Source organism: Narcine bancroftii, chromosome 2, assembly GCF_036971445.1.
Source record: "Narcine bancroftii isolate sNarBan1 chromosome 2, sNarBan1.hap1, whole genome shotgun sequence".
In the NCBI taxonomy this organism is placed as follows: Eukaryota; Metazoa; Chordata; class Chondrichthyes; order Torpediniformes; family Narcinidae; genus Narcine; species Narcine bancroftii.
In genome coordinates, this window is record NC_091470.1 from 96,028,850 (window position 1) to 96,051,404 (window position 22,555).

Sequence of the window (22,555 nt, forward strand, 5' to 3'; positions counted from 1 at the left end):
GAGGTTTGTGGCAATGCTGTTTTTTGCGATCGGAGACCCAGATCTGGATGAACTGTGGACAGCCTGGTCCACAGGTTGCGGCCAAACATGAATTCTGCTGAGGTGTGTTTTATGGTAGAATGTGGTGTGTTTCTGTATCCCAATAGGAAATCTGTGATTTTGTTTGACCAGGAGGCATTCAGAAGTTTTCATTGCTTTTTTGAATGTTTGTACAAAACGTTCTGCCTCCGCATTAGTACTTGGGTGAAAGGGTGCAGAAAAAAATATGTCTGATATTGTTGTTGCACATCAATTTTTTAAAATGTTCTGATGTAAATTGAGGCCCATTGTCTGTAATTAATTCATGAGGGAATCCGTAAGTGGCAAAGATAGCTTGTAAACAGTCAATCGTGGGAGCTGCTTTGGTATTTTTCAGCTGTGAAACTACTGGACATTTGGAGTGTGTGTCCACAGCTATTAGGAAAGTCTCACACATGAATGGTCCAGCAAAGTCGACATGAATCTGATGCCAGGGTTTGGATGGCTATTTCCATGGGTTAGCGTCGGCTTGTGGCATTTTTGGCTACATTGACTGGCATACTTTGCAGTCTCTTACTGTTGTTTCAATGTCTCTGTCTATGGAGGGCCACCAGACATGCATCCGGGCCAGTGCTTTCATTTGTACCATTCCCAGATGGTTGTGTAGTTCTGATAACATGGTAGTTTGCCATTTGGCTGGAATAATTGTATGGGTACCCCATAGTTATGATAGTTCATGGTAAATGTGTGTGGTAAGGTTTTAGATCTTCTGGAATGACTTCAGATTCAGGCCAACCATGAAGGATGAAGTATAGGATCTTGCTTAATGTTGCCTCTTTTTGGGTTTCCTTTGTGATCATCTGGGCTGTAACGGGCAGTTGTTGAAGTTGTTCTTGGTTGATGGATGCTGCCTCTCCTGGCCACTTAATAATTTCTTTTCGTTGTTCTGTCTCAAGTAGCAGCGTGCGTGATAAGGCAACTGCATGGCTGTTGAGTATTCCTGTGTTTTATATCATAGTTATACTCCGCTAGTAGCATGGCCCATCTTTGAATTCTGGCTGCAGCTAATACTGGTATACCTTTATTTGGCCCCAGGATCAAACTAAGAAGCTTGTTGTCTGAGATCAGGATGATTTTTTTTCCGTGAAGGTATTGGTGGAATTTTTTAAAACTAAAAATTATTGCCAATCATTTTTCTAGTTGGGCGTAATAACATTTGCTTGTGGTTAATGTTCGCGAAGCATACGCTACTGGTTGCTCACCTTTTTCTGTGATTTGGGATAGTACCACTCCAAGGCCCACTGGTGAAGCATTCACGGCTAGTGTAACTTCTTTACTAGGGTCGTAGCGGATCAGAACCTTATTTATTGACGTTAGTATTTCCTTTAGTTGATTGACTGTGTTTTTAGTTTCTGTGTTCCAATACCATGTTTGATCTTTCTTGAGTAATTGGTTTAGCAGGCTGTGTAGTGTAGACATATTAGGGATATGTTTTTGATAGTGATTAACAAGTCCTAGGAAGGACTGTAATTCTGATTTGTTGGTTGGGCCTCGTGAACGGCTTCTGTTCATTCGCATCCCCTCGTTGTTGATTGTAAAGCTAAGTATGTTACTGAGGGGCGCATGAAGACACATTTGTTCTTTCGTAATTGTATATTAGCTGTTGTAGTCTGGTTAAAACTTTTTCAAGGTTTTGTAAGTGTTCACTGTTCTTTCGTCCCGTGCTGATGACATCCATGTGATAATTTGTCCACTGTCACTTGAAGAATAGCAGGTATTGCTGATATTCCGTAAGGCCTGTGTGTATAGGTGAATAATCCCCGATGGGTATTGATTGTCACATATTCCCTTGATTATTTTTTTGGTCCAATTTTATTTGTTGATATACTTGTGACAAATCTAGTTTTGTGAAATTTTTGCTCTCTGTTTAATGCTTGGAACAATTCTTCTGCATTGGGCATTGGGTGTTCAGGTATTTTGAGTGATGGTGATTTTGTAATTGCCATAAATGCGAATTTCTCTGTTTGCTTTTCGTAAGGTACAATGGGCACTGCCCAATCACTGTATTGTATTGATTCCAATATGCCTTCATGTTTTAGCTATTTAATTCAGCCTCAATTTTTCCTTTCCTAGTAAGTGGGACTGTTCTGGCTTTGAAGAATTTTGGTTCTGCATTATCTTTTAATTGCAGTTTGGCTTGAACACCTTTGATTTTCCCCAATTCTTGTTGGAAAACCACTGCGTGGTTGTTGAAGTTTTGGTCGAGTTCTGGCTGGGAGGTGTCCATGTGGTTTACATTTAGTATTGAACCAATTTACAGCCAGTCTAGGGGAATGTGTTGTAGCCAGTTTCTTCCAAAGAGTGCTGGTCCCTGGGTATCTACGATGTAGAGAGAGAATGTTTTTGGTTGCTGTTGTTTGTATTGTACTTGGACCGTACATTTTCCAAACTTTGATTCTGTCTTCAGTTGTTTTTACCGGGAGGTGTGGTAGCAAGCATTCCTTTACATGTAACGGCATTAGGGACACCTCTGCCCCTGTGTCTAACTCCATCTTCAGGGGGTGTCCGTTTATTTTTAGATGTATAAAGATTGCTGTTTCCTCCATTTATTCCTCTGATGTGTAGCTGAAATTTCAGGAGCCTGAAGGTCAGCCGTTGGGCTGTTATCATCATCGTTGCTAGGTTGGCTCTCTCTCTGCAATTGTTTTGACTTGAGCTGCCTGTTTATTTGAAGGCCACGTGCTTTAGAAGCAGCCATTTAGCTTTAATATGTCCTTCTGTTTTGCAATGGTTGCATTTAGAATTTTTGAAGAAACAGTTTTCTGATCGGTGGTTGTATTTCCCACAACGGAAAACTTTCCAACCAGTTTTATCTACCATTTCAGAGCTGCAGGCAGTTCTGTATGCAATCTATAATGTAACATCTTGATCCATTCCTAATAATTTTTGCCTTGCTTGGCGATTTGCCAGCCCCATCACTAATCTGTCTTGCAGTGCCTGATTTAGAAACTGCTTGAAATGACGGTGTTCCGCCAGTTTACGCAACGATGCCAGGTATTCACTTACTGTTTCTCCTTTCATAGAATCATTGCCTTTCTGCCATAACTGATGGTCTGGGGCTTAAATGGTTCCTTAGAGCTGTACATAATTCATTGATTGACTTTGTCCCTGGATCCTCTGGGAACAGCAAGGTTGAATGTTATGCTGCCCATTATACTGAGGAAGAGGACACGTTTGCAGTTTATTGGACCATCCACAATATTGTGGGCTTTGCAGTAGTAGTTAAACCATTCTACGTAGTTATCCCAACTTTCTTCACTCTGTTGAATTCCCTGAACTTTCCCTCTGCCATCTTGGCGCCTTTTCACCTTGATCTTTTGGCAGAAATTTGTTGGGGTTGTTAGGTAGTTATTTTCTACCTTCTGTGGTTTTCCTTCTCACGGTTGGTGCATTGAGTATGCGTAGGGTTCATTTCGTTCCTCATCGTCACTGTTGCGTTTGCCCTCACAGAAATAAGACTCGAAGACGTGATGCTTTCTCATCCTTTACTTCTATTAGACTAACCTGGCTATTGACACACAGGGTTTTAAATATATATATATATATATATATATATATATATCGGCGACACTAGGTATTATTCTATAATATTCTATTATTCTTCCAGAATCACAGTGCGGCTTTCGCGCAAACAGAGGAACTACTGACATGGTCTTTGCCCTCAGACAGCTCCAAGAAAAGTGCAGAGAACAAAACAAAGGACTCTACATCACCTTTGTTGACCTCACCAAAGCCTTCGACACCGTAAGCAGGAAAGGGCTTTGGCAAATACTAGAGCGCATCGGATGCCCCCCAAAGTTCCTCAACATGATTATCCAACTGCACGAAAATCAACAAGGTCGGGTCAGATACAGCAATGAGCTCTCTGAACCCTTCTCCATTAACAATGGCGTGAAGCAAGGCTGTGTTCTCGCACCAACCCTCTTTTCAATCTTCTTCAGCATGATGCTGAACCAAGCCATGAAAGACCTCAACAATGAAGATGCTGTTTACATCCGGTACCGCACGGATGGCAGTCTCTTCAATCTGAGGCGCCTGCAAGCTCACACCAAGACACAAGAGAAACTTGTCCGTGAACTACTCTTTGCAGACGATGCCGCTTTAGTTGCCCATTCAGAGCCAGCTCTTCAGCGCTTGACGTCCTGTTTTGCGGAAACTGCCAAAATGTTTGGCCTGGAAATCAGCCTGAAGAAAACTGAGGTCCCCCATCAGCCAGCTCCCCGCCATGACTACGAGCCCCCCCACATCTCCATCGGGCACACAAAACTCAAAACGGTCAACCAGCTTACCTATCTCGGCTGCACCATTTCATCAGATGCAAGGATCGACAACGAGATAGACAACAGACTACACAAAATAGGCGCAAATAGCGCCTTTGGAAGACTACACAAAAGAGTCTGGAAAAACAACCAACTGAAAAACCTCACAAAGATAAGCGTATACAGAGCCGTTGTCATACCCACACTCCTGTTCGGCTCCGAATCATGGGTCCTCTACCGGCATTACCTACAGCTCCTAGAACGCTTCCACCAGCGTTGTCTCCGCTCCATCCTCAACATTCATTGGAGCGCTTTCATCCCTACCGTCGAAGTACTCGAGATGGCAGAGGTCGACAGCATCGAGTCCACGCTGCTGAAGATCCAGCTGCGCTTGGTGGGTCACGTCTCCAGAATGGAGGACCATCGCCTTCCCAAGATCGTGTTATATGGCGAGCTCTCCACTGGCCACCGTGACAGAGGTGCACCAAAGAAAAGGTACAAGGACTACCTAAAGAAATCTCTTGGTGCCTGCCACATTGACCACCGCCAGTGGGCTGATATCGCCTCAAACCGTGCATCTTGGCGCCTCACAGTTTGGCAGGCAGCAACCTCCTTTGAAGAAGACCGCAGAGCCCACCTCACTGACAAAAGGCAAAGGAGGAAAAACCCAACACCAAACCCCAACCAACCAATTTTCCCCTGCAACCGCTGCAACCGTGTCTGCCTGTCCCGCATTGGACTTGTCAGCCACAAACGAGCCTGCAGCTGACGTGGACATTTACCCCCTCCATAAATCTTCATCCGCAAAGCCAAGCCAAAGAGAGAGAGAAGATATATATATATATACATACATGTGGAAGGGTGACATCATGACGTTGGCTTATACCCAACAACTACTGCACTTTTTTTCTCGCCTTTTGCACTAATTATTTGTTTTTAAATAAGATATTTATGGAAAGTTTTGCATTTGTAATGCATAATTCTACTTCCATAAAACAACAAATTTCATGACGCGTGATCTTGACAATAAACTTAATTTTGATATGTATGTTATTTTAGAAGCATCTGATGGTGGTAGGAATGGATGTGTACCATGACCCCATAAGGGGAAAGCAGTCTGTCGTTGGATTCGTTGCCAGCTTGAATAAGTAAGTACCTGCTGCTGCTTCATTTCCTGTGAGATATTCAGTGCAATTAGATAACTAGTCTTCCTGAGGATATGTTCTATATTTGCTGTCAATGTCTCACTTAAAATATTGTGATTCTGGAGCTCTCTGTTCAAGGAAAGACGAGGCCAGAGTTTAATGTAGTAGCTTCCAATCATATTCAGCAGTTAATAAAGGGGCTGTACTTCTTAGTGTCTTAAGGCCTTTTCGTAGTCTGGCTAAAAGCTGAAGGAAAAGGTATTTCTTACCTTTTCAAACAGGCCCAGAAAGCCTGCTCCGACAACCCCTTTCAGCCTGGAGGTAGCTGGGCATTGATGTGGCTTTCAGGAGGCGTGGCCACTGTGCCATGACTCCATATGTACAAGCAATGGCCGACTTCATTACCCATAATCCCCCTTGTAGGTGGAACTGCTCTGCATTTCCTAAAATGGTTCCAGCTGTATGCTGGATTATGGGTAGGGTTGACAGCCATTATTCTGCCACATATTGAGCTGCTGGCGCCGACGCGCAGCCCTGAAAGCTGAAGCAGCCCAGTGAGGTGCTGGGGGCTGGAGCAGCCCTGTCCTGTGGGAGTCATGGAGAGAGAGGGGTAAGTGAGTGGGAGAGAGAAAAGTGAGATGAGTTGCGAGCTGATGGAATCACCACGAGGTCATCATCCCGGCCCTAGCCAGCCGCTTTGCAGCGGCAGTACATTCATGATGAGTAGGATTGGAGTTGGTGCCTTGGAACTGGTTGGAAAGATTAATCAAGGTAAGTTTCCTGACGTGAGGACAGAGAATCTCTGCCTTTACATTTGGATTTTTTTTGCTTTATGAAAGAGTCTTTTGTCTCTCCCCCAACCCCATCCCTATTTCACTTTGTGTACTTGTGCAAATACATGGAAGGAATTCTGCACAAAGATACCTTTCTCTTTCTTCCCCACTCCTTAAATTCAAGTGACAGAACTTTCTGATTTTTCATGCCGCAATATGTTGCTGGGATGAGTTAAGTTAGTTTTGGAAATTGAACAGGAGGCGGAAATTCATTGCTCAAACCTGCTCCACCACTCAATAGGCTCTTTTAAACTGCAGCTCCTGGGTCGCCCTCCTGGGATCCAGGTGCGATTACTGGGGCAAAGGTGCTCGAAGGACCTTTTAAACTGCAGGGGAAACGACCCATTAAGTCATCAGCCCAGCGATTTAAGGGGGATCCCACCCCCGCGATGACGCAGTAAAAGTGACATATTGGCACTCACGGGAACAATCAGAAAGTTTCGCTGTCACTCGCCACCCCACCATCACCACACCCCCCCCCCCCCCCGGCCTCAGCAGCGTCCCTCTGCCACAAACGTTGAGCCCCACTGCGAACCGGAGTGGTGTTCGCAGCAGTGGCAATTCGTGGCCCCCCACTCTTCCCCCCCCCCCCCCACTGTCAAAGCGGCCTGTCTCCTCCCCCCTCCCCCCCAACGACAGCAACCTCGCTCTCTTCTCCCCCGTGGCAGCGACTCCTCTCCCATCCCTACCCTTCTCCTTTCCCCCCCCCCATGGAAGTGACCCCTCTTCTCCCCCCCCCCACTTCCCATGGCAGCGACCTCTCCCACTGATCGTGGCACCCACCCCAGTAGCAGCAGCAACCTCACTCACCCGAATGTGTTCCTGCACCCCCCAGGCCCTGTGTCTGTGACCCCTCTCTCCCCCGATCATGGCAGGCACTTCAGCCAGAGGTATCCCTACAACGCCAGCATGCAAACGCTGACGTCACTGGAGTAACCGGGTCAGCTATTTTCCTGTTCAAGCCACCGGTGGATAGGACGTAGTTAAGTTTAACTGGGTTCCCCGACTACCTCTGAGGTAGGTCAGGGACCCAGTTGGATTAGGACCACGCTGACCAGGTTGGACCCTTTCTAACTGCTGTTAGTGGGGCACTAACTGGGCAAATTGCCCGGTTAACCCCATTTTACATGGCAGCTTGAAAGGGCCAAGTGAGTCAATCATTCTTTATCTTTTACCCAATCTTCTCTTGTGCGAACGCCATCATTCTTTTAATACTTGAATAGTCAGAGAATTGCAAAGATTCACCACCCTGTATGTGAAGAAATTACATTATATTTCTATCCTGAATGGTTCAGTCCTTATAACTCGATGTCACTTTTTCATATACCTCATCAAGAATTCTAAGTTTTAATGAGATTATAGAGCAGTACATCTCAAGCTCTTCACCCCACGTCTGCAGTGAAAATGATGTCCAATTTGTACAAAAACTTTCCTTGCATACATTATATTTCCCTCTATTACCTGTCTAGTCATGTGTATCTAGAAGCCTGTGAAAGCTACTATTGTAGCATTTTCCTCATGCATCTAGTAATCTCTTCCTGAGACAGAGATTGGAATAGAAGGTCTGCTTTGGGAGGGTGTACAAAGGGGAACCAAAATCATCTTAAACTACTGGAAGATGATGGTGGAAATCTGGAGAGAATGCTATAATAATAATGCTTAACAGTTATATTGTCACCATTACTGGAGCTTATTTTTAATTGTAAACACGTTACTTTGGTTTAAATCACCCCCTGCTGCTGTTCAGTAGTCGAATGCTGATCAATTATCCAACTATCTGGCTGCTTGTCAAGAAACACTGGACAAATGTAACAGAATATATCAGAGCTGTTGTAACATTGACAAGACATTTCTGCTACATTGAATCTTCCTGAAGACAAAAAATACTTTTGTTAAGTACACTCACTATGCCATTGCCTGAAGACCTGAAGAACATATGTTCATTCTACAGCCACTTTCAAGTGGCCAGAATACCTGAATGTAAAGCTGCCTAAAATACCCGAATGCAGCTGCCGGGAGGCCACCTGAAAGCAGAAAACCCATCCCCGGGGAGGTATATTCTCTGCTTCTGAGCGCTCCCCCAAGGCACCTAAAAGAAGCAAGGCAAAGCGGCTAGCAGCTTTCAGGTGCCTAGCAGGAGGTGGGCTGATGACAGTCAGCTGGCGACCCAACTCCCCGCTGGGTCTATGGGGCTGGGGTGATCGGGGCTGGGGCTGTCAGCGTGAGACATCGGGGCCGGGGCAGCTGGCACAGGACATCGGGGCAGGCACAGGGCTGGGGCGGCCGGCGCGGGATGTCGGGGCCGAGGCGGCCGCCCCAGGCCCGTAGTCCCGCCGCACATGGGGGCTGTCAGGCAGCGGGGAGGCTAGCTGTCAGAAAGCTGCCCCTGCCTCAACTCAGGAGCTGACGTTTGCTCCGCGACACCTCTCCCCGCTGCGGACCTTTCAGGTGGCGGAACACAGCCTTCGGCGCTGCCACCTGAACGTCCTTCGCAGACACCCGCAGCCAGCTCTGGAGCCGCATTCTCCCAGCAATTCCACCTGAAAGCAGCTTATATCAATGTAGTGCACAGTATCTGTACATGTGAGCTTTTATAGTCTGTATCTATCCTGACTAAGCAAACCTAGGCTAATGCAATATTTGCATAGCTACTGAACTGAGTGCATGCCCAGGCTTACTTGGACTGACCAAAACAGTTTGCTTTGTGGGCAATATACTAGTAAACTTAAAATATGACAGGATATTACAAAAATAAGTTATATCTCAAAAACTGTCCATGATCGGAAAATTTTACAGTGATTTCCGTGAACAGCAGCCCAAAATCCATAATGTATACCCAAAAGTTTTCAGGAAGAAAAATCCAGTGCAATTAGCCAGTGACCGAATGTATTCTGTAACTGGAAGTGTGTTATGCTTGTTAAATCTGGAGGCTGTGAATGAGTTACATCTGACCTGTTCCTTTCCCCAGGGCAATGACCAAGTGGTTTTCGAGAGTGGTATTTCAGATGCCCAATCAGGAAATCGTTGATGGCTTGAAGATGTGCATGGTGGCATCCTTGAAGAAGTATTACGAGGTAATAACTTGTATTTCAGCAAGCAAAGAAATGGCATGTTTAAGAGTACTCTTGTAAAAAATGTCTTGCAGTAGGAATGGAAGTGAGTTGGTCTGCACTGATTTCTCTCACTTTGTGCTCATTCTTTTCAGGTTATCTTGCTATGTAGAGCTTTGCCCTCCATTTGTTGTCATTCTATTAGCATTGACAGCTAATTGGTTAATGACCTTGTGCTAGAAGCATGCAATTTCCAGCAGAGAAATAACCCTTTCAGCCATAATCTGTACTGACCTTCACAAAACCATTAACCCTAATCTCAGTTTCTTCAAATTCACTCCACATTCCCATTACTTGAGGTAATTTATAACTGCCAACAACCCTCATGGATTGGGGATGTGGGAAGAAGTGGAAGCACCTGGGGGAAACCCACCTGGTCACAGAAAAAACCTGCAAAATCCACACAGCACCAGAGGTTGGGATTGAATCCTAGGGTCACTGGAGCTGAGAGTCAAATCATTAGATGCATTAATGAGGCGCAGATGTCAAAACCTCCTTCTGTTGGGTGGTCAAACAGGAGGAGTTTTCAGTAGGGGTAATATAACCGGGCGGTTCAGGCTAAATTTGGCAAAAATCAACACAATAAACAGTGTTGTTGCTACAGGTTTCACCAGAGGTGTGCTCCTCCTGCACCCCCCCCCAACACTGCTGTCATTTTACTCATGTTCCTATGCATTCTAATGGTCAGCTTGAGCAGTGCACATGATTAGCAAAGGGTTGACTGTACCATAATCCATGAGACCTGTATGCGTGTACATCAGTTGAAGATATTAGCTGTAATTTCAACAATGCAATGATTTCTGTGTGCAGGTGAACCACTGCCTGCCAGAGAAGATTGCCGTATACCGGGATGGAGTGTCTGATAGTCAATTGAGCACAGTGTCAGACTACGAGATTCCACAGCTTCTGAAGTGCTTTGAGGTGTTTAGTGACTACCACCCAAAGATGATGGTGATTGTTGTCCAGAAGAGGATTGGCAGCAACTTCTATGCAAAGTCTGAGACGGGGAAATTGGAGGTTCCACCTCCTGGCACCGTGCTTGATCACACTATCACCAGCAAGGAATGGTGAGCTCCTGTCTTTGAACACCTATTCTTGCAGAGAACATTCCCCATGTGGACTTCACAGCTTGTAGGTGGCCCGGAAGGACCCCTTTGGTGCTCTCTCCCAGTAATGGTGGCTCCATGGCAAAAGGAAAGGGCGGGCACTTGAATAGAAGCATCGCCCTCCCAACTGTTGTTGAATCTGGCTCATCAGACAGGTTGAAAACAGTAATGCATGGTTTCTTGTGTGCTGCCTTGAGCACTACAGGGTCCTCTGGTCGACATGATAGGTCCTGATCTAGCACTGCCCCTGGCTATCAAAGTGCAGAGAAATCTTAGTAGGACTGATGGGAGAGATAGCATGAAAACAGTGCCCATTTACACCATCCTGCATTAATTTCATTATAATTCTCCCAACTATTGGGGTGTTATGGTCGGTGTGGCAGCTAATGCAATACTGTTACAGCGCCAGCAATTGGGACTGGGGTTCTAATACAGCACTGATTATAAGGAGTTTGTACATGTATGTGTGGGTTTCCTCCAGGGGCTCTGGTTTCCTCCTACTGTTTGAAACATACTAAGGGTTGTAGATTAATTGGGTGGCATGGGCTCGAGGGAAGAAATGGTCTGTTACCGTGCTGTATGTATGTTATGTCTAAATTCTACAAGTCACTTTCAAGCTGGAGCCAATAGCAACTAATTAACCCACTGATTCACATGTGGGAATGAAAACCCTTGTAGTCACAGGGAGAGAGTGTAATCTCCACACAGATAGCACCCAAGGTCAGGATTGAACTCATTCTGGCACTAAGGCAGTGGCTCCAACTAGCTGTGTTGCATATTATATTAGACTAATCAATGCAGGGCCTGTGTTATCCAATATTGGCGTGTTAAGTACAGAAGTCTTGCCTTTTGGCTCCAGCCTAAGTATTCTCAGTGTAGTAGTTGGGATGTCATGTACATGATGTTGGTGAGACCACACTTGGAGTAGTGTGTGCATTTCTGGTCTCACAGGTATAGGAGAAATGTCATTAAGCTGGAAAGGGTGCATGAAGAGTCATGGAGCTAGGGCACACATGTCAAACTCTGGCCCGCGGGCCAAAAATTATATTTGGCCCGCAAGATCATTTCAAAAATGTACTAGAGGTGGCCCGCTTGCCGCCGCGCCAGTAATAGCGCATGCACAGCTAATACTACAAATCCCAGAATGCATTGGCGTCAGCCCGCTAATCGTCCCCACCTCCTCTGTTTACGTTGCAGGGTCTCACCGTGGACTCTGGTTTTGGGGCCTGGCCGGTGTCAGGGGAAGCCAAGGCCGCTTCCCAGCGCCTGGAACCGGAGGCCTCGGGCCTGACCTCGCTAGGACCGTTGCCCACTCCCCCTCCCTGCCGCAGGCCGACCCGCGACTCACGGTGATGGGGCCGCTGATCCGCCGAGATGCCGCCCTGCAGCGAGAGCCGATGCCCCCGCACTGTTGTTATCCAACCCGATCGCCCGCAAACCCCCGCCCTCCCGCACACAGGCCTGAGTAAGGATTATGAACTTTAATCTCAGGATAAAACGATCTTCCAATAGTTTCATGTCACAGTGATAAATATATTCCTGGTTAAAAATGGTCCTGCACCTGGATACAAGCTCATTAGGCATAAAACTTGAAAAGTGTGTAAATCAAAGGATATCTGTACCAATGGAAAAAAGGCATGGCAAATAACCCTGCTAGAGTTCATGCCCACAATCAGTCACCCATTTGATTGTTTCAGGAATCATGTTATTCTCCCACATTCTCAATAGCCCTCAGATTTTACTATTCGACAGCACACTAGCAACATTTGACAAATTCTCTACAGAGAAATATTATTTATTGAATATTTTATTTCTCATTTGTTAATGCTTCTGGAAAGAGTTTATCCAAAACTATTATTAAACATTTATTTTAATAAGAAAAAGTTTAACATTACATATGTTGAAAGAAGAGAAAGCATGCAGATGTTGTTGAAAATTTTCAATAAATATTTAGTTCAGCCCTCGACTTAGTCCAAGTTTTTAATTTTGGCCCTCCGTGAATTTGAGTTTGACACCCCTGGGCTAGGGGGTCTGAGTTGTAAGAATAGACTAAATGGGCTTGGATTCTTTTTTTTTCCTGGGCTGCAGGAGGCTGAGGGATGAACCCATTAGAGGTGTATAAAACCATGAAGGGGTTAAATGAAGTGAATCATCCTAGTCTTTTCCCTAGGATTTAAAAAAAAACTAGAGCGTATAGGTTGAAGGTGAAGATTCAAAAGGGATTGGAGGGACAGCTTTTCTCATAGAAGATGGTGGATATGTGGAACGAGTTAACCAAAGGATGTGATAGAGGTGGGTAGGATTGAAATAAAGAATATTTGGGCAGGTTCAAGGACGAGGAGAGTTCCCAGATTTATTGCTAGAGTACATGCATGACATTCACATACAACCCTCAGATTCCTTTTTCCTGCAGGCGCAGCAGAATCATCAATATTTGAAAATAAACGGTAAACAACATGAACATGTAAAAAATCAAAACAGCTGTGAACACAATGAATGTAGACAAGGAGAGCAAAGAAAATCAATAAAGCGCACAAGAGTCCTTAAATGAGTCGGGACTCATTGAGTTTGTTGTCAAGTCTGATGGTAGGGGGGCAAGAGCTGTTCCTGAACCTGGTGGTGTGAATCTTGTGGCACCTATACCCCTTTTCTGATGGCAGCAGCGAGAACAAAGCATGTGCTGGGCGGTGTGGATCCTTGATGATTGCTGCTGCCGTCAGACAGCAGCGTTCCCTGTAGATGTACTCAATAGTGGGGAGGATTTTGCCTGTAATGTCCTGGGCTTTATGCTCAGTGGTACTGGTCATCATACTTTCCACCACCTATCTGTAGAAGTTTGCCAGGGTTTCTGATGTCACACCAAGCTCCACAAACTCCTGAGGAAGTAGAGGCACTGAAGTGCTTTCTTTTTGTTTAAATTTTTTATTTTTCACACTATAAACCACATTGATCAAGATACATGCATTTTCCTTTTCAAATATATACAGTGTCATTTTCTCCTTCCCTCTTCCCATCCCTACCTCCCCTCCTGTTCATTTAAAGTTCAGAATCTAAGATAGATTCTGAAGTGCTTTCTTCATGATGCCATTAATGTATTGGGTCCAGGAAAGATTATTCGAGATAGTGACTCCCAAGAACCTAAATGTGCTCACCCTCTGCAGGGGATCCCTCTGATTCCCCCAATGATCACTGGGTTGCATATCTCTGGCTTTCCTGAAGTCAACATCAGCTCCTTAGTTATGATGACATTGAGTACGAGAGGTTTAGAGATATTGGCCAATTTTGGCAAATGGGACCAGTTCAGATGATCAGCTGGGTTGGCGTTGATGAGTCTGGATGAAGGGTCGGTTTCCAGGCTGTAGCACTGGCTATCCAGCACCAGCTGACTGTATTCCCTGCTGCCCATTGAAACCAAACTTGAGCACCCGTTTTGCATTAACTTAGTCTTAATATTAACCCTTGGTATTCCTTGTGCTTTTTCTGTTTTGAAGGACCGACTTCTTCCTGCTGTCGCATACTGTTCGGCAGGGTTGTGGGATCCCCACACACTATGTCTGTGTATTTAACAGTCTGAACCTCAACCCTGACCACATTCAGAGGTAAGCTGTGGGAATGTGCTGAACAAAGCAGACCTTAAATAAGATGTATTTGCAGTGGAATTACGTCACATTTCATCGAGAGATTGAACATTGAGCAACGTTTTGATGAAGGGAAAAGTTAACTGCACCACAGAACTATTTATTAAGTGTAGAAACTGTACAAATTTTGAACTTTTGAAATAAAGAGCAAAATTTTATGACTTTAGGAAGTAGGGATAGTTGAGCTGCAGGATCTACTGGTTCAAATTTAAGTACTCTAATTCTCTGGCAAAAAGGTACAAATAAAACATGATGTATTTACATACAACAAGTAAAAGCATCTGGAATTGTGATAGGAGAGGGGAAGTCAAAGGTAAGGTTTTGTTGACTATGTAGGTTTTATGCAAAATTCTGATAGACAAGAACCAAATGTAAATTGGACAAACCTAATGATTCATACACCAAATAGTTGTTTATAGCATAAATCATGCAGTTATGGTGGTACAGTAAACCCCCAGTATCCGGCACCTATGGGGATTGGTAGATGCCGGATAAGCGAATTTTCCATTTGCTTGAGATTGCATGGATTGGCAAACTGACTTCAGGGGGTTGCCAATTTAAATTGTCATTTTTTTTTAGCAATTTGTCTTTCACAATTTTTTTGTTTGTTGCTTGAATTTTGGATAACAGGGATTTTCCTCTACTTTTGAGTACTTTGAAGTTGGTTATTATCCCTGAAATATCAGCTGAGGGGAAGAAGCATGAAGCAGTTACTTTTAAATAATTATGAATTAGTTATCAATCACCCTCTCCCTCTCAAGTGACCCAAGTTCCAGCCAGTTGCCTCGTGCAGCTGTCGCTTAATTCTATGTTGATTTTGAGCCACATCCAATACCTCGGGATTTCAGCGGTGAGGTGCATTTGTGGAGAGATTGTTAAATGAAAGCTCCACTCCTGCTCTCAGGTGGATCTTAAAAGAAAAAATGTATCCCACCTTACTATCTCATTAACATTTACCTCTCAACCAATGGTGTTTGATGGTAAATCTTTGGGAGCCTGCTGTTTCTCACACTTTGGGAAGTCCTGAGGATGTGGAAAATGCCACATGAGCGGTTTAAGTTTATTGCTAGCGGGGAGCAGTGTGCTCAATCATCCATTTAATGCCATTGGAAACTCTGATTTTCGTTTTTTGTGTGTGTTGCAGACTCACCTTCAAGCTGTGCCACCTGTACTGGAACTGGTCAGGCACAGTTCGTGTGCCAGCACCCTGCAAGTATGCTCATAAGCTGGCCTTCCTGTGTGGCCAATCTCTGCACCAGGAGCCATCTGCCCTGCTTTCTGAGTTACTGTTCTACCTGTGAAGTTGCCAAATAACGCATTGCTTGCTGCAAATGCAAAACTTCTGGGCTAGAGCGTGTGGCATTCTAAGGAGCAATGAGGATATGAATCCTGCTCAGGGAGGGACAAAGGCTGATCTTCTACGCAAACCTTTTTTGCTTATTTTGGCTGTAGAAATATTTTGGATTTGTTTCCTGAGTAAAGCAGGGAAGGAAATGTCAGATTGAGCTGGTGAGGAAGCAAACACAATGGCTTGTCCTTGGTGCTCTTCAAAGCATGTCAATACTAATCAGTAACTAGTCTGATTAGAAATGACAAACTATTGTCATAAAATTCCAACTGGATCACTGATCTACTTAAGGGAAAGAAATTTGCCAACCATCCCTTGAAGTTGCACAGTGGTGGTTCTGAAGTCTTCCAGAAAACTACTGAAGAAAGCCACTAAAAGCTCAGTCTGAAAAGAACAGAGTGAGAACAGGTTATTGGAGAATTCTGTTTACCTTGACACAGTGGTATGCTTTATACAAACACCACATGCCACAGATGGCCAGTGTTCAGAGATGTGCTCTGGATCTTTAGAGAGGGGTCTGCAGGTATCTGCAAAAATAGGCTGGAGAACCACTGCAAGACAATTCTATACAAAGCCATCCAACACCCTTGTGAAGTTCATGTCATTGGATGGCCTGAAAAGCATGTTAACCATTCTTTGAGATCTTGGGGAAGATGCACTGTCTCATTAAGTGTGCAAAAGAAATGATCAGAATTGTGATCCCATGACATTGGACAGACCTGATTAAATGCTCAATAGTTTTTTTAATGTAACATTCTAATTGCTATGAGAGTAAATCAATGGGGATGCATTCAGAAAATTTTGGAAGCATTCAAAAGATTAGATGGCATCAACAGAAAGAAATCATTTGAACAAATGGTTTTTTATCTGAAATTTTAGAACCCTGCCTACTTCCACAGTGCTTTCATAATTTGCTTTATTATTGCCAAACACCCTGTGGATCAGGCAGCATCAGTAGGGAAAAAGAATGGTTCATGTTGTGAGCCAAAGTATTAACAGTTTCAGCTTGAAATGTTGACCATTCCTTTTCTCCCATTGCTGCTTGACCTGTGAGTTATTCCAGCATCTGCAGTTGGTTTCTCTCCACTTTTTCCATTTACTTTGGATTTCCAACATTTGCAGTCTTGAAGTTTTAATTTTTCATCTAAAAAGAACTTTCTGTGAGCTCTGCAGGAAACACCTGAAGGCCCTTTCTCTGACTCCATGAGTCAGGATGACACCCATTCAAAGTCTGGGCAACTTGGGAATTTAAAACCTGTCCCTGTTTAATTATTCAATGAATCTCCAGAGCATCTGCTGATGTAGCAGCATCTGAGTAGTGGATGTGGCTGTACTGTTTTCATTTCTCCTGTCCCTGCTAACCAGATGATGAACCAGCTTTTGATGATGTACCTGTAGACATTGTTGAGTGATGGGGGGAGGGGGGGGGGTAGGTGTTCAACAAGCTTCCTTGACTTTTATCTCACATCTTGCATTGTGTGACTGATAATTCTTCCTTTGAGTGCTGTTTTACCATCTTGAAAGTCATTGAGTTCATAGTTGGAAGTAATTTATGGTTTTCTTTTTGGGGGGGGGGGGGGAAAGAAAGGAAACAGCAGATAATGTCTCTGTTTGATCTTGTATCAGAATCAGAAAAAAAGCCATATTGGGCCAGCCTGGTGGGGGGTCTGACCCAACAAGCCACTCGCATATTGGGCAATTGACCATTTCTTGCTTTCTGGTGGTTTGGGAGGAAAAAGTTTAAATGTAAGAGTTTTAGACAGGGCAGAAACAACTCTTGTAAAGCTGTTGAGAGAATTATTTGAAAACTGGAGATTATATTAGATCAGCAGCCTCACAGTTGACATGATTGGGAATTACTGGTTCTCAACTTTTTTCACTCACATACCACCTTCAGTAATGCTTTACTAACCACAGAGCACCTGTGGCATCCTATGCCATAGATGGTCTATGGTCCGTAAAGGATTACTGAAGGTGGTATGTGAGAGGAGTTTTTTAATTTAAAAAACTTTTTAGATATACAGCATTGTAACAGGCCGATTCAACCCTACCAGTCTGTGCCACCAAATTCTCACCCCAGTTACCTCCACCCTGGTACATTTTTGACAGGTGGAAGGAAACCAAAGCCCCCTGGAGAAAATCTACACAGGCATTGAGAGAATGTACAAACTCCTTACAGACTGCAAGGTCCATTCTGATTGTTGGTATTGTAAAGGCATTGGACTAACCATGACATCAGCCGTGCTGTCCAATTTTTTTAAAAAGGTTAAGAACCATGGCTTGGAGTGTTTGGCACAGTGTGTGTGAACAATAATTTCCAGATGAATGAAAAGAGAAACTGGAAGGACTTGGCATGGCAAGCAGCATCCGTGCAGAGTAATGGTCATGACTTTGCTACCTCTACTTGTCTTTTATAAAAAAACACTGTCCACTGCAATTGGAAGTGTAAAGGTGATTCTCTGCTTGGCACCTGCCCACTTTAATCTCATGTACCGATGCACTAAAATTCTTGCTTTAGCCATATGTGCTTCTGTAAAAATAGTTTACATTAATGTGTACTACTTTTACAGAAGCACCTGCGTGGCTGAAGAGGGACGTCTCTCAGTGGAGCAATACACATGTGTCCAGGAGAAACTCAGCAGATCATTCAGCATCCATAGAAAGTAAAAGATAATCAGCATTTCAACCCTCTGCCAGGTACTAGCCAAATCAGTCAACCTCATCAGACTTCATCAGGCCAGGTGGAGTCCACATTCCTATCCACCTAAATGGTTCTGTAACTGAAAGAAAATAGTTTAGAGCCCCTAGGAAAAAAAACCTTTTGGAGTTGAACACCTCCCCCCACCCTCCAACCTGGTCATTCAGCAGTGTCTACAGGTACACCATCAAAAGTATACTTGCTGTCTGTGATACATGATCTGCTCAAGATCAGAAGCTACAGAGATGGTGAATACAGCTGAGCCTCATTCCACATACTTCATCAGCATCTCTCACAGAAAAGACCCATCTGACAACGCTCCCATTAGTGAGGTGTAAGAAATCAGATTATTGTCACAAACAGAAATGTAATATTACACAAAATTGCATTCATAAGATTTGCCAGGTGTGAAAGAATGCACCAAAAGTCTCAAAGACACTTTCTTCCTTGCAGTTATCAGGCTCCTGAATGAGCCTCATATCAGTACTCTCTTGCTGCCCTTTCTTGATCTTCCTTTCATTGTTATCTGATATTCTGTACGACTGTGTGAATACTAGAGATAACTGGTTGGTCTGTTTGCAGATGAACCCTTCTCAATTGTACTAACAATTTTGTCACAAATAAACTTTTTCCTCACCTTAAAACTTGTCCTTTTTGAACTTTAACGTGGCCATCCAATTGATACTTCCTTAGGAGTTTTTTGTATTTTCTGGGCGATCGACAAATGGACGTAGTTTGTACATTTGGGTGTGAGTGGCCCCTGGAGGATGGACAGTTCGCGGTGGACGCTGGGCTGAACTTGACCTCCGGTGAGGACTGGCGTTTGCTGCACAGCTTTAACATGGCTTCCTTGGCAGGCAGTGGGATGCAGCGTGCAGGACCGGCGGGACTGTGACTTTAAGAGGGGAAGGCAGGGATCTGGCTGTGATTGGTCTGTGGTCGCACGCAGGTTACATTGCCTGAAAGCGATACGTTGTATTGGCGGCAGTGGGCACGGAATCGGAGCGGAGCGCCGACAAGCCGAGACCCAGAAACGGAGCGCTGGCAAGGTCAGGTGCTTCCTCAAGCAGCGGAGGCCCGAGCTGGGGGACCGGCCACATGGGGGATGGAGGGTAGAGGCTGGGCCAGGCGGAGAGGGAGTGATCCACACGGGGCTGGGGATCTGTAAACGTGTCACTGCAAACAGCCTGCCACTTCGAGCTGTTAGCGCTGCCCTTTCCCCCACCACCTTCTCAGCTCACCCACCTGGCCTATGAGCTTTGTATTCAAGCCTCGGCCCTCACTCTTCTCCCGATCTCTGCTCTACCCACTAAGACCTATCTGTTCTAGTTTCTAAAATTGAATGACTCTCCCTTCCCCAGCGAGATCCCAGCTGCCCTAGTTCACATCTGCCTGAGGGTTGTCAGCAAACCTTTCTGCTTGGGATTGAACCCCCACCGTTCTGTCGTCACCCCTACCCAGAAGAGATCCAAGGATGCTAATACCTGAGGTCTTCACTCCCTGCATCAACTCTCCAATACTGACCAGCAAATGGCACAGAGAGTAATGCTGAGATTATAATCCATGCCCAAATTCCCTTTTGCAGGATCTCCCCTGTTACTACCCACATGGACTACAACCTCCATCTGTTCCATCTCCCTTTTCAGAGGGAGTTTTCCTCTGTGTTAATTCCATATCCTGGACAATGTTTAGGGAACTTGGAAATGAAAACAGACAATACAGCAAGCACTCAAGTTCAGTAATGTGTGAGGAACAGTTAAAATTTCAGGTCTGAACGCCATTGTCAGAACTCTCAAAAGCTCCCTAATGAAGTGTGTTCAACTTGAAAAATGAACTCAGTTTCTCTTTCCATCTCTTTGGCTTGGCTTCGCGGACGAAGATTAATGGAGGGGTAATGTCCACGTCAGCTGCAGGCTCGTTTGTGGCTGACAAGTCCGATGCGGGACAGGCAGACACGGTTGCAGCGGTTGCAAGGGAAAATTGGTGGGTTGGGGTTGGGTGTTGGGTTTTTCCTCCTTTGTCCTTTGTCAGTGAGGTGGGCTCTGCGGTCTTCTTCAAAGGAGGTTGCTGCCCGCCGAACTGTGAGGTGCCAAGATGCACGATTTGAGGTGATATCAGCCCACTGGCGGTGGTCAATGTGGCAGGCACCAAGAGATTTCTTTAGGCAGTCCTTGTACCTCTTCTTTGGTGCACCTCTGTCTCGGTGGCCAATGGAGAGCTCGCCATATAACACGATCTTGGGAAGGCGATGGTCCTCCATTCTGGAGTCGTGACCTACCCAGCGCAGTTGGATCTTCAGCAGCGTGGATTTGATGCTGTAGGCCTCTGCCATCTCGAGTACTTCGATGTTGGTGATGAAGTCGCTCAATGAATGTTGAGGATGGAGCGGAGACAACACTGGTGGAAGCGTTCTAGGAGCCGTAGGTGATGCCGGTAGAGGACCCATGATTCGGAGCTGAACAGGAGTGTGGGTATGACAACGGCTCTGTATACGCTAATCTTTGTGAGGTTTTTCAGTTGGTTGTTTTTCCAGACTCTTTTGTGTAGTCTTCCAAAGGCGCTATTTGCCTTGGCGAGTCTGTTGTCTATCTCGTTGTCGATCCTTGCATCCGATGAAATGGTGCAGCCGAGATGGGTAAACTGGTTGACCGTTCTGAGTTTTGTGTGCCCGATGGAGATGTGGGGGGGCTGGTAGTCATGGTGGGGAGCTGGCTGATGGAGGACCTCAGTTTTCTTCAGGCTGACTTCCAGGCCAAACATTTTGGCAGTTTCCGCAAAACAGGACGTCAAGCGCTGAAGAGCTGGCTCTGAATGGGCAACTAAAGCGGCATCATCTGCAAAGAGTAGTTCACGGACAAATTGCTCTTGTGTCTTGGTGTGAGCTTGCAGGCGCCTCAGATTGAAGAGACTGCCATCCGTGCGGTACCGGATGTAAACAGCGTCTTCACTGTTGAAGTCTTTATTGGCTTGTTTTAGCATCTCTTTCCATAGTCTGGTGGAAAATGGACATCATTTTCAGGTTTGATTTGAGTTTTCCTTCATCTGCAGTTTTTTTTGCTGCCGATTGATGTGAGAGGGAATATGGTGCGCTGTTGGCCAGAATCAGACACACACAAGGTAAAGATTGTCAGTAAAGACTGAATGACGGGCTTTAATCCTCAAAAACCTCCACAGAGCCAGGCTGGCTGTGGCTGCAGCAACTCAGTGTGAGGCCTCAGGAGGCCGGCACAGGCTTGTATCCTGGAGGGTGATTGACACCCAACCGAGTGGGACTTGATCCATTTATGCCGAATGATTAGCAGCCGTCCAGGTGTTGTCCTGTCCCCTTACTCACCTGCAGGTAGAGGTTGCCCCCTGCAGTAGGCCGGTGGTGTACCACCACAGGGAGCTTTGCTCTGTACCCATCCCAGCCAATTTCTAATGTCACATTTTCATGTTTGTGTCTTCAGTTGAGCCTCCGGGCAATGCCAGGTGTTGTTCATTTGCTATTTTCAAGGTTATTGGGGATCATGGTGTCAGTTTATCTTTGACCTGTTGTTACCTTGTGGCTACTCTCCAAGTTTCCACACTTAACTTATCAGTTGCCTGTGTAACTGGTTTCTCACTCTGCAAAGAGCCTGAAGTTGGCCACGTCTGGCAGGTTGCTCAGATCACACTACCTATACAACACCAGGGTACAGTACTGGTGAGATGGGTATGTCACTGTGTTACACCGGGGTACATTATTGCTGAGGATGGATCTATCACTGTATAACTCTGGTATACAGAACTGGTGGGGACAGATCGTCACTGTGTAACACTAGGGTACAGTACTGGTAGCGTGGATCTGTCACTGTAACACCAGGGTACAGGACTGGTGGGGACACGTCTAGCACTGTGTAACAATGGAGTACAGTACTGGTGGGGACGGGTCTGTCACTGTGTAACACCAGGGTACAGTACTGGTGGGGACGGGTCTGTCACTAACACCAGGGTACCGTCCTGGTGGGGATGGGTTAATCACTATATTACACTGGGGTACAGTACTGGTGGGGATGAGTCTGTCACTGTAACACCAGGGTACAGTACTGATGGGGACGGGACTATCATAGCATGATGTTGGTGTACAGAACCAATGGGGATGGGTCTGTCACTGCATAATACTGGGGTACAGTCCTGGTGGGAATGGATCTATCACTGTTCAACACTGGGGTACAGTACTGGTGGGGACAGGTCTGCCATTGTATAACATGGGTACAGTACTGATGGGGATTGGTCTACCACTGTTTAACACTGGGGTACAGTCCTGGTGGGCACAGGTCTGCCACTATATAACACTAGTGCAGAGTACTGTAGGGGTG

At 45.3% G+C, this 22,555-nt stretch overlaps 1 protein-coding gene across 8 annotated transcripts in view; it reads left to right on the forward strand.

Moving 5' to 3' along the window:
• LOC138753926 (piwi-like protein 2) overlaps positions 1 to 22,555 on the forward strand; it is a 135,849-nt gene that overhangs the window by 92,898 nt on the left and 20,396 nt on the right. For all 8 annotated transcript variants that reach the window (XM_069917494.1, XM_069917493.1, XM_069917496.1 and 5 more), the window contains 5 exons: positions 5,397 to 5,485; positions 9,284 to 9,389; positions 10,236 to 10,492; positions 14,023 to 14,130; positions 15,314 to 15,382. In XM_069917494.1, coding sequence (XP_069773595.1) covers positions 5,397 to 5,485; positions 9,284 to 9,389; positions 10,236 to 10,492; positions 14,023 to 14,130; positions 15,314 to 15,382 — 629 coding nt within the window. The remainder of the gene's footprint in view (positions 1 to 5,396; positions 5,486 to 9,283; positions 9,390 to 10,235; positions 10,493 to 14,022; positions 14,131 to 15,313; positions 15,383 to 22,555) is intronic.